The sequence below is a fragment of the Cornus florida genome, unplaced genomic scaffold, assembly GCF_030987335.1.
Source record: "Cornus florida cultivar Cherokee Brave unplaced genomic scaffold, ASM3098733v1 CherokeeBrave_3.0.0_Hap2_Chr08, whole genome shotgun sequence".
Taxonomy (NCBI): domain Eukaryota; kingdom Viridiplantae; phylum Streptophyta; class Magnoliopsida; order Cornales; family Cornaceae; genus Cornus; species Cornus florida.
The window spans coordinates 33,682,506-33,695,139 of NW_026775578.1; the positions used below are offsets into that span (position 1 = coordinate 33,682,506).

The window sequence follows — 12,634 nt, forward strand, 5'->3', positions numbered from 1 at the left end:
TGTCTTTTTAACAAATCTATATAAAATGAAAATCAATAAAAACCAAAAAATGAATGCACAATATAATTTTCAGACATACATATATAGATATAGCAGATAAATTTTAAGGAACAACTTAGATTTATATAGGTCTAAAGGCCGGATGGAAATGCAAATATAGTATAAATAAAATTTAATACTATATATATTCAGATATATATATATATATATATATATATATATATATATATATATATATATGATTGGTAAATAAAAGAAGTTGAGAAAGAAGAAGAGTGCGTGTTACTAGACTGTCAAGTTCACATTAGTTAGATGAAGGAATATATTTTTTATTGAAAAAAATTATTTTGAAAAATATATAAAATAAATAAAAGAAGAAGAATAAGAAGAAAAACATGTAGGCATAAATAATATATAAAAAGAAAAAAAAAATTAGGCATTATTTGTCGTAGTGTGACTAGTGTCCCTTTAACAAATCTGTATAAAATGAAAATAAATAAAAGCTAAATAAATGAATGCCCAGTATAAATTTTAAGTATATATATATATATATATATATACACACATAAAACAGATAAATTTTAAAAAAAAACTCAAATTTATATACGTCTAAAGGCTGGATGAAAATGCAAATATAATATTATAGGTCTAATGGTGCATATTATATATACCATTATATTATGATACATATTATATATAATATTATAATGGTGTATATAAATAAATATATATATGATTGGTAAAAGAAGTTGAGCAAGAAAAAGAGTACGTGTTGTTCCAGTGGTGAAGGATATGCGGTGAATAATGATAATGGAGTAGATGTATTTGTGAGGTATATTAAAATAGTTATATGAGCATTTTTGTCTCCAAAATATATGAGAAAACTCAATGTCCAACCAACTTCCTTTAAAGGAGGGCGAATCCAAAAATTGTCCATGGGGTGGGCTACTAGTAGTAATAATATATATATTTTTTGGGCTAGGCCGGAGTTAGGTATAGGAAAAAAAAAAAAAAAAAAAAAAAATATTTTGGGGGGGTGGGCTTGTCAGTGCTTTCAATTAATTTTCATTAATTAAATCACCCCCTTGAATAGTTGAGGGGAGTTTTTTGGTAAAAAAATATAAAAGGGAATTAGTGCAAAATGCATATAGAAAATGGTGGTTTAATGCGATTCACCAAAAAATTATATATATTTTATTATATTTGTTTAGTCATTTTTTTTCCCAGGAAAGATTCAGCAATATTTATGCGTGTGAGAGACTGAGAACTGTACAAAAGGAGGGCAGCGAGGGCCATTACATGGATCAGACAACTAACCCAAACCAGGCAAAGCCCAACCAAGCCTAGACGGAACAATTAACCAAACAGGTCTGGTGAATGACCATTTTTGAGCGGATCGAGTCTGTGGAACTTGAAAATATGATTTAGGTTCTCTTGGGCTTTAGATTGCTTTGTTCGGTCACATTAGATGAATTCAGATCCAAAGCAGTACAATGACGGTTAGATCATTCACAACTGTGGCTGTCTCACGTTTGAATGATCCCACCGTCCGTGTTACGACACAATAACATCAGAGGATCCAGCTCTAGATGAGATGTGCTGGCTAGTGAGTTTGTTTTCAAATTTTTATCGACTTAAGCGTAAAGTAATTAAGGTGAATTAGATCACGTAAAACTTCCTCAATCACAACTGGTGTTCAATGATTGGAGGTAACACATAATAAATACCCTCGAATATTATATACTTTATCATACAACGCTTTCTCATATTGAAAATAACTAGGGCAATGATATCTTTTATATTTGATTTGTGTGTTTGTGCGTGTATTTATTATTTTTTTTTCCTTAGCATCTTAGTTTGTTACATCTTTTTTAACCTACAAGGAGTAAAAACTCCTATGTCAAAAATTAATTACCCATGAAACTTTTTGTGTGCATCGAGCTTTGCTAGCTCTTTTCACTTTTTCCTTGTACTCTAAGTCTTGACACTATTATACAAAATGGTACTATGATACTCGAATACATATATGTCCTACCATTGTGGAACAATAATACAATGCATGGAATTAATGACTAACAGGACTGGTCGATAACAAGTTAGTTGAGCATATAAATGTTTTAGATTTTATTTTTTATTTTTTTGTGGCTCCAATTAGTAATATATATATTTTGCATTTTATACCTATTGTTTTTCTATTTATTATTATTATTAAATATTTATAAAATTTTAAAATTATCCTCACTAAAATTATATATATTACAGTGGGGGAAATTGCTCCCACTTAGGAATGATGGCAATGGGTGTGGTTCTGAATGGGTGTATCATCCCTCACCCCGTTTAAATTACCCCATCTGTTCAGTCCAAAACCGTCTAAACGGGTGCCTTGCCACCCATTTCCACTCCCATTTATGTTTTTGCACCCTGCGGGCACTTGCTACGCTTGTTTACTTCCAAATAATTTTTCTATTTTATTTATCTTTATTAATTTTTGCCCCAAACACAATTATACAAATATACAACCCACCCAAAAAGCATTATTGATCAATACTCAAAAGTAGTTAATATAAAATTCAAATTATAAATATTTCATAATGATTTCTACTGTTTTATACCTACGCTACAGGAGTGTAATTTAGTAAAATTAAATCTAAACGGGTGGGCGAGTAACCACCCCTCAAGGTTAAATTGCCATCTGTACTCTCACCGGATATAACCATCCCCTCGGGGTAAATAGTATTTAGGCCTATGTATTTCACTACACAATACAATTTGAGAAATCGATTAGAATATAATTAATTATTATATATCTTTGCCTAATTTACATTGCAAAATTACTTAAATACTAAAGATACATAAAATTAAAAAGGAAAAAAGAAAACTTAAGTCGTGGATTTTTTATTTATTAAAATTAATATGGTAAATTATTATTGAAATACAAAAGAAGTGAGTAGGAGAAAGCTACTCGGCAATAAATAGTTAAACATTATTCTTTATAAAATATCTATACAAATGCCGATGCATGTTTCATATAACAGTAAGTCGAAAATGAAAAACATTTACAACATTGTTAATTCTCAATTTAATTATTGTACCGCTATTACATTATGAATTTAAATGCATTCGGGCCTCGAGGGTAAGACCAAACATAGCCGAAGAAGATTCTGATTCTATCGATAGATAGATGAAGACACTACAATGAAAAGTAAAATAATAAATGTGCATACATATATATATATATATATATATATATATATATATATATGGTCCAAATGTGCAAGACAACTAAGCAGGGATCGAAAATGACTTTGTGAGACGACTTGACAAGATTCGGACAAAATTGACGTGGACATGGCTAGAAGTGCTAAATTATGTGGTCAATTAAAGTGCTTTTATGATGATGATATGCCCAAATAAGGTCACATGGTTATTATGATATACTGTCACATTATTTTTATTTGATTTAGATATTTTTTAGAATTTGTATTATTATTATACATATATTTTTCCAAAATTAATTGCATATTGCTGCTATTGCACATTGCACATTTGATAATACAATACAAGGACATGGTTTGTTGCTCATCCATTAGACAATTAAAGTGAGTTGAGTCTATCAAGATAGCTTAATGGAGAATTGATTCGAAAAATTTAATTGGTAAATATTAAAAATTTATAGGCATTATTCAGTGACTTAATTGATAAATTACACAACTTTTTATACAAATATGTTCATATTCGAGTTCTCCCTCCTCTTAAATTGCCAATATATATACACAATAAAAAAATAATGTTAAAATTACAACGTCATCCCAAAAGTATTCTTCTGATTAGATTATGGCTTCTCAATTTCATAAGTAAAGTTGAGTCGAGCCTATTAAGTGTGCGTGTTTTCTTCTACATTCCCAAAAAAAAAAAAAAAAAAAAAAAAATCGTATTTGTTATTTAATATATTTGTTAAACCATTTGCTATGATGCTATTTGCAAATAAATATGATGCTCATGCTAGTTGTGTCTTGTTTTTAGTTAGGGCAACAAAGAGTTTGTCATGTTATTGTAAAGTCTCTCCTCATACAACTTGTTAAATTCAGTTGAATTCTTTTTAGCACGAGTTGTTAGATTATTTATTTATTACTTTATATATATTTGCCATCTCTAAAATAAGTTGTCTTGTGAAGATAATAATTTTTTAATGTGTTGATAACATGACTAATGACTTAGCTTTTATGTTTAAAATAATATTGGAATGTCATGCTGCCGGTGCAATCTCTAGTTTTCAATATTAAAATTTTATTACCTTCCGAAAAAAAAAATAAATAAATAAATTTTATTTCTTTTTTTATTCTATCTTAATCAATGTTAAAATTTATATGCTTAAAATATGATTCTATAATCGGAAAAAAAATTATATCCAGTTACTCTGACTTGCAAATTTTCAATTTATACCTACAGCTTTAGTATAAAACATATATATATATATATATTAAAATATTTAATGAATTTAACCTTCTCCTTTCCTAATTTAACAAAACCACAAAAATTTCTAAATTACTTTTCTCCCCATTTAAAAGTTTCCTAAACCAACATTGCCCAAACTAATAAGAGCATCTCCAATTGTCATATCCCAAGCGTCATTTGCAACAGCTATTTTTGATATCAATAATTCTTTTAATCGTTGCATCAAATACATACTTGACATTTGGTATACCATCAAATATGTCAAATTTTGCATTTTAAAAAATAGTATGCTTATTTTTTTTATTATTATTTTAATTTATGAATTCCACAAACTATTTAAATTTGGCATAATGTGCATCTCCACCGGAAACTTCAAATATAAGTAAATTTAAAAGTTTATATATATATATAAATATATGTATATTTTCGAGCCAAACATATTTTACTATTCAGTTTTTTCTCCGGAAATTAAAATTTTCTGTTCACTTTTTTAATTCGGAAATTAAAATTTACTACTCCCTATTTACCTATGACTTGGTCAACTTTACTGATTTTAACAGATATATATATATATATATATATATATATATATATATATAGATTAATATGAGTACTCCGTAATAAACAAGGATAAAAAAGTGAAGCTGAGCTGTGTGCAACTCAACTTTAACTGTGGTCACTTGGCCAATGGAGAGTGACAGTGTACGGAGATTCAGAAAAAGATGATTTGATTTGAGGAAGCATTAATATTGAGCTACGCACGTTTTCACGAACCACTCGTCACTTCATTTCTCTCTCTCTCTCCATAACCCTCTCTCTCTCTCGTCTCTCCTCATCTCTTCTCTCTCTATCTGCCCTGAAGAAAAACCGAAAGGTAATGCCAAATTTCTCGGTTATTTTCAGAACATAACTCGTGATAACTTTGTGAATTGAAAAATTATATACACATTTTTTTCCTCCTTCTTTTCCAATTTTTGTGGTGATTTTATTTTTTAGTACAGGCTTATTTATTTGATTTATTGGACATTCATTACTCAAAGATTTTATTTTATTTTAATTAATACCATGTTTGTTTGCCTAGAAAACAGAAGAAAAGTAACGGAAAATTAGTCTGAGGGACCGCATTTCTTGTTCCCTGCTTTCTGAGGGTGAAAATGTGGTGTAAATTAACTAGTCTAAGTATTTTAGGTTTTGAAACTTCTCAGCAACCTAACGGTTATTCTATTTATTTATTGATTATTTCCCTTAATTTTTTTTGTTTCTTTTGATATTTTTGTTTCTCTTTCCTTTTTACGCCTGATGACTCTAATACTTAGTACTGTTGCATTAGTTGAAAAATGTAACTCTGCTTGCTTAATCATTTTCTGGATAGTGTTGTTTTTTTTTTTGGAAAATGAGATGAAGAATAATAGTAGTAAAGTTGTGAACTTTCTCAACAAATTCAAACAATTTTATTATAGGGTTTTCAGTGGCAGTATAAGCTTAAAAAACAACCCTTTTGCTTTTGTTTTTTATGGCAGAACTTTAACCAAAACAATGCAAAACCTTCCTTCTTTAGGCAGCCACTATATATATTTATATAGATATATATATGCGTGTGTATATATATATATATATATATATATATATATAATTTTTATTTTTGTTTTGTTCTGTTATGTTTTTCTGCAATCCCATATTAACTAAGATTACTATTATTTTCCTGCATCTATTTTCAACACATTATCCTAAATATTGTTGTTCATTTTAAAACAAAACAAATAATTTTGTAAAAAAGTTTCAGATTTCTACTATAAGTATAAATAGAAAATGAATTATTTAGTATATGTACTCAACATTTATGTTCTTCACAGGTCCGTAGTTAAATTTTTTATGCTTGTTTCATTGTTTTTACAAGTTTATAATGTTAATTTCTTGTTATAAAGTTTTGTACCAATAAGGTAGGTTAGGATGGTGACAGAAACATGGAATTAAGCTATTGAAAGAGGACCATGTCATTTACTACTCTATCACAGAGGAGGCACACGAGAAGTTAAAACTATGGATAACCATGAGAAGCTGTGATTCTCATTCTGTAGTTTAGTTGACCATGTCAAGGCAAGCTCACCTTCCTCCTCGATGCCCATTTCAAAAGAAGGCTATAAATAATCCAATTCATGACCACGACCCTCCAACCCTGTTCAGAAATATTGAGTCGTATCCCCGGCACCATAAATCTATATCGCAGAGCTACATCTTAGAGGAGCAACCGGCATGGCTTGATGACTTGTTGAGTGATTCGGACTCAAACTCCAAAGGGATATTCCATAGGCGATCTGCTAGTGACTCCGTGACTCTTTTGGATGGTCTTGTTCCACTACCAAGTCTAACTACACTTAATGACGATAACAAATCATGTTCTAATGAAGCTGGTAGTGGTTTGGAGTCAGCTTGTGTGTATGGTCCTAATTCCCCTAGAGGCAAATTAAACTTTCCAGAGAATGGCATAATTTCAGCACTATCAGAATATGTTTCTGAAAACCCTATGCAGTATTTAGATGGGGATATTTGTGTTTCTAGGACCCCACAACTTGATTCAGCACAAGATGCTCGTGGTTCAACTGGTGAGATCAATGCAGATACAAAGGCAGTGAAACGGTTAGCTTCTGTACCACATGCTTATTTTCCAAGTTGGACCAATATATTTTTATCCAGTCATCTAACTTTAGGGTAGCTGCTTGGTATAACATGCTATATATATATATATATAGATATTGAAGGGATCTGATAAAGTGATAATTATGTGGTTCTAAGAAAGCTTTTATTCATAGGCATGGTTCTTCAACATGACCTTTTATGTCTGAAGTTTTCTGATGTGAATTAGTTGCCTGCAGTAGCATTAGTATATTAAAATATGGTGTTTTCAATTAAGTAAAATTTTTAATTGCTATTTTAGTGGAGTCTTTGATTCTCATGTAATTGCTCTGATACTCATATATCCTCTTAGTCATTTAAGTTGATGACAAATTACAGGATTGTTGTTGATGGTTGGTTTTTTTTTTTTTTTTTTCCTACTCTTGAGCTCTACATCATCCTTAATTTCAATTATGTCCATAGGATAACAGTTCATTTGACTTTCACAACTTTTTGCATTGGTTTTGTGAAATTCATCACACATAAAGGATGGGATTATCATAAGAATTACAGGCTGAAAGCCTTTGCATGTGGGATGTGGGATGCTGGAGTTATTTGGGAAGCAAAGTCTTCGTGTGGGGTGTGTGGGATGCTCAAGTCATAGGATAAGCAATTTGCAATGCATCTATAAAAGGAAAATTGAACCATAACCAACATATATGATGACTTATCCCCCTATAAGCCTTCATAACTACCAATGAGATCTTGTTTCTTGATTCAGTCATGTGAGGTTGAATGATAGGAACTGTGTTATGAGTCTACACTATGTTCTTCTAATTACTCAGAGAGGAGAAAGCACAAACAACTCTCCATTTTGAAATGCACACTTTTAGAGCCAACCCGTCCTGGTTCAGTGCTAAGTTTATGCTTTATCTTAAGCTTAGACTTCACAGTCAAGAGAATATTATCTGTTGAATCATTGTATCCGTCTGTGCTTCTTACTCCTTGCATCGGGTCAAATTTTCAGTTGAACTGCCTGGTGTTACATCATAAAGAAATCCCAATGGTTGCTAAGGAATTTCAAAAAGGAGAGAAAGAACAGGCATACGCAAGCAGAGAGTGATCATCGGCAAGAAGATTAGAACACTAAACCAAATTGCTTGTTTAATCACTAGTGATACAGTGTAGAAAGAACAACATTCATATCGTGAACCATATAGCGACAAACCTCAAAATATAAATTATAACTTTGTGATTCATATCATTTAGTGTTACATTTCCCCACTTATCAATATTTTGGGCTTGTACCTTCTCCCTGTCTATTCTCGAAAGTATCTTGCTCCTCAGGAAACTGAGACTTAGCAGTTGATAGCTTTACCCAAGGTTCCTTCCCTAGCATTCTCCACTTTTTGTCATTTACTCTCTCTATGTAGCTCAGGTGAGCATCTATTATTTGTGGCTGTTGATCATAAACAAGAGCTTGGTACCTATGACAGACGGTAGGTTGGTTAACAACTCGATGTACCTAAAACTAATGCCTTCTTTGTAACATCTTTGGCTTTCAGTCTTTCACTTTGTTGTCACTAGCAGTCTGTTTCATATATTGCGTCCACGTTTTCATCAATTGGATTTATGAAGACGATGCCTTAAAGGGTTTTCATTGTTTCAGGCAGTTTAATGGTCTTGTGTTACTGACAGAACTTTTGCGCTGATTTGATTTATTTTTCTTTGAGCTAAATTTTAGCCAAATACCCTGGAAAGAAGGTTATATTTGTCTTTTTCTTTACCCGAGTCATCAGCAGATATATTAGTGACTCAGGTGGGAACCTAAGAAATACCTCACTAAAAATAGATGTTTCTAATGTTTGTTCGAGAACAATAAGATTCTAATTGAACCTCAATTATTTTTTTTTTTTTGATTACTGCCAGTGTTTGAGACATGTTCTATTGCCTCAAATATTGAAGGCAAATGTTTGAGTTCATGTATGAAGCCCATGTAATTTCATTACTATATGTTGTTTTCCATTCTCAGTTATATTTTGTTTTATGTTTTCCATTTTGCCGTATATTAATTTTATTTATTTATTTATTATAATTGGATTTTATGGCCTTTAAAGACATTAAATTTCTGTATATGCCCTTTTGTGTTTATTTATGCCTCTACTCTATATTATTTGATAACTAAGGCAGATTTTTTTGACACCTATGTATAATCTTCGATACAAGAATCATATCTTAAACTAAAATGGTGCTGATAATTTCTTGACAGGCACTCCGGTCAGCGCTCAAGGGTTCGTAAACTCCAATATATTGCTGAACTAGAAAGAACTGTTGATGTTTTTCAGGTAATTGTCTGAGAATGGTGTCTGATGCTAGTATGCTGTATTAATGTAATAATCTTCGTCATAATCTAGGTGGCATGCAAAGGGTTCTTTGTCATCTTTGTGGTGATGATATATATTACCTGGATGGGGTCTCAAGATTTCCATATAACAATTCACAGAAGAAAATGTAGATGGAGAATTTATGCCTTCTAATACTTTCTTGGAAAAGAAATAGTTTATTAAAACCATTAAGATGTAAAATAAAGTTAACATTGATTACATACAATATCTACCATAAACCAATAGTTTTTCACTAATATATAAGACTTTAGCTTTGATCAAAACATAATGCTTGGGCCTGACCGCTAGCTTCCAATACCCAGTTTGAGAATGCTTTGAATGTTGTGGCAATATAATGTGAACCAATTGATAAATGGGATTTATCTAATTCCACGATGTTATTGGTTCGTTTACGGATCTTATTGCTTCCGCAGCTACTAGTTTTGGTCAATCATTTTCTGACAAAACAAACATGAATGTCTCACGGTGCAGACTTTGGAGTCTGAGTTGGCTGTTAGGGTTGACTCTCTGCTTCAGCAGCGCACTGCTTTATCAGTGGAGAACAGCAAACTAAAGCAGCAAGTAGCCAGATTGCAGCGGGAAAAATTGATAGTTGATGGTGAGTTATTTGTCTTTTGTTTGTTTTCAGGGGTTCATTTGAAATTAATCGGGAATGCATACGAAAATCCAAATTTGCTGCCATTTATTTTTGGTTCAATTTTCTTTTTCCATATAATAAAGAATTTGAGCTTACAAATAAAATTGAGAGACAAATGGAAACCCCTGTCTCACTTGACTGGTTGCTTGGCCTTGATTGTATGATTCATCATAGCTCCCATCTTTTACACATATGAGTCATATGACAAGCAAAACCTTTCAAGGACTTTCATTTAAGGACCAAACATGATCCCAGCTTGCTATTTAGGGTGCCGCTCCTCCTTCAAATTTCTTTTTAGGGCCTCTTACCTGAGGATTTCACTTCTCTTACTTCTTTAGGGACTCTCTTAGGGGTCCAGATAGACAGCTCCAACATGTTCTTCGAATTGAATGCATTTAAAGAATGTCATGATTGTGCTGCACTACTCTGACCATTGCACTGGAGGCTTGTTGATCAGGTATATATTGACTTGATCAATCGAGTGCTTGCTAGTCAATGCTCAACCGGCTCAGGCCTCAACTCACTGTGACCTCAATTGGTCAAGCTTTCTATTATGTAGATCATATCGGTTTTATGACTCGTGATCGTATGCAAGCTCTCTTGAGACTCCTCTTACGTGTTCCAAATCTCCTCCATCAAACTTGACCTCATTTGTTCTTAAGCATACTGGAGTGACCAGTCCACTCCTTGCCTGTTTTGGTCCAGCTGATCTAAATGGTGAGACAAATCCTTCTACCTTATGAGGAAAGACCTCTTTACAGTGTTCTTAAAGCCAAACTTCCAGTACAAACCTTTGGGTTTGGATACCACTTGTTGGCCAGTGCGAAAGCATACACATCAAGATCCAATAAAAAATAAACAGCAAACACATAAGAATACAATAATTAATGTTATTCAGCTAAATTCTACAGAGAAATATGAGAAGAGAAAATGCACTACATACTCTAGAGGAATTATGAAGGGTAGATAATATAAGATGCACTGAACCAACACTGTTGCCCCAGTTTCCTGCTCGGTTGTACTGTTCACCAACAACCAAGCGATGCTGAGTATTCCACTTTACTTCCTGCTCACTAAATTCAATGTTGACCTATGAAAAGAGACAATCCTCTATACATTAGATGAATTGCAAAGGGTAGATAATACAAAACACAAGTGAACCAACACTGGTTCCCCGAATTTCCTGCTTCGTGTATCACTCACATGGAGCAATGCTCAATATAATTGAGCCTTGAAGCACTCCACTTTACTTCCTGCTCGCCTTCATCGTCTAAATCCATGGAGCAATATGATTGTTTAATTCTCACCTCCAGCTTTCTTGTGACTGTACCAAACTTTTTCTACAGGCCCTACAAGGTAAAGGCACAATACCCTCACCAACCTCTCTCTCACGAGTCTACAATCTCTACTTACCATTATGAGAAATCTCAACCAATTGTCTATGTATATATCTAGATCTTATGCCTTTTGGCATAAGAGCTTTCCATACAAAAGAACTTTTAAAATATAAATCTAATTATATTAGGATTGGAGTCATATCAAGTCTCAATCAACCACGTGTATATATTTGTTTTGAGTTTTGAAAGAATTAAAAACTTTGCGTATCCTCAAAGGCGTTTTAGGGCTGCCTCTCCCGGAGAACCTTGGAGCAAACTGCAAAGTGGCTTTTCAAAATTATGGCAGTGAGAAACTATGAATTGTATCAACTTATGGTCATTCAGTGCTTACGAGTATTTCAAATGCTTGCTTATCTATAATTATTTGAAAAGTAAGGAAGATAATGAAGTGGTGATGGTGAAGATAGTTTTGATCGTGATTGTGATTCCTGCTACTATTATTCTTAAATCAACAATTTTGTGAGCACTTCCTCTAATCTTTATTGTGACATACTCCAGAAAATAAGTTACTCTGATTTTCTTTTCTTGTAATGTTGTCCATAAATTTTGGTACAGGTCGGTACAAGTCTCTGAGAAAAGAAATGGATAGGTTGAAGATTTGTTTAGCCTATGCCCCAAGTAGCAAGGTCAGCACGAATTTCAGGTCAAGCCATGCTGCCGAAGCAGTTAGTTCAGTGGCTACATGGCAGATGCTAGAGTTTGGAAAACTTGATCTTAACTGAAGACTTTGATTCGGCATGAAAGATGAGAGTTTTTTCTCCGTATTGTAATTGCCATGTATACAGGAAAATCAAGATGAAGTTGCTTCAAGGTCAGTCATCATTGCTTCACTCAGCTGTTGTACCTGTAAACGTCTCGTATGTTTATGTTCTTCTACGAATTGCCATATGTTTTGACTATAAAGTGCATCAATCTTTGTACCCATAAACATAACATGGGATGATTTTGAGCATCCAATTGAAGTCTTGCAAACTACAAATTTTCACTCGGCAACTCTCAAAACTTGCAGTTCTGCTTTGAAAAGAGATTTTCGAAGTGATAGAATTAATGCAGCTCTTAGCTGCAGCTGCTAGGCCTGTGGGGATGAAACTCGTGTTCTAGTGTGCATTGTAGAAAATAGTTATGGA

At 32.5% G+C, this 12,634-nt stretch overlaps 1 protein-coding gene across 2 annotated transcripts; it reads left to right on the forward strand.

The window, feature by feature from the left end:
- The first annotated feature begins 5,218 nt into the window (after nt 1–5,218).
- LOC132271225 (basic leucine zipper 6) lies at nt 5,219–12,464 on the forward strand. Of its 2 annotated transcripts, XM_059772545.1 has the most exons (5): nt 5,219–5,329; nt 6,381–7,092; nt 9,338–9,413; nt 9,945–10,071; nt 12,063–12,464. In XM_059772545.1, the coding sequence occupies exons 2-5, from the start codon at nt 6,545–6,547 to the stop codon at nt 12,227–12,229; spliced, it is 918 nt and encodes a 305-aa protein (XP_059628528.1). In that variant the 5' UTR covers nt 5,219–5,329; nt 6,381–6,544; the 3' UTR covers nt 12,230–12,464. The 2 variants fall into 2 exon arrangements, with proteins under 2 accessions (XP_059628528.1, XP_059628527.1); XM_059772544.1 differs by having other exon boundaries at nt 5,219–7,092.
- The last annotated feature ends 170 nt before the right edge of the window (nt 12,465–12,634 follow it).

Bases quoted from the DNA above. Each gene is read 5' to 3' on its own strand.
- LOC132271225 (XM_059772544.1), top strand. From the start codon at position 6,545: ATGTCAAGGCAAGCTCACCTTCCTCCTCGATGCCCATTTCAAAAGAAG. The intron at 9,414-9,944 runs GTAATTGTCTGA...CTCACGGTGCAG, and splicing joins GAACTGTTGATGTTTTTCAG to ACTTTGGAGTCTGAGTTGGC. The intron at 10,072-12,062 runs GTGAGTTATTTG...ATTTTGGTACAG, and splicing joins GGAAAAATTGATAGTTGATG to GTCGGTACAAGTCTCTGAGA.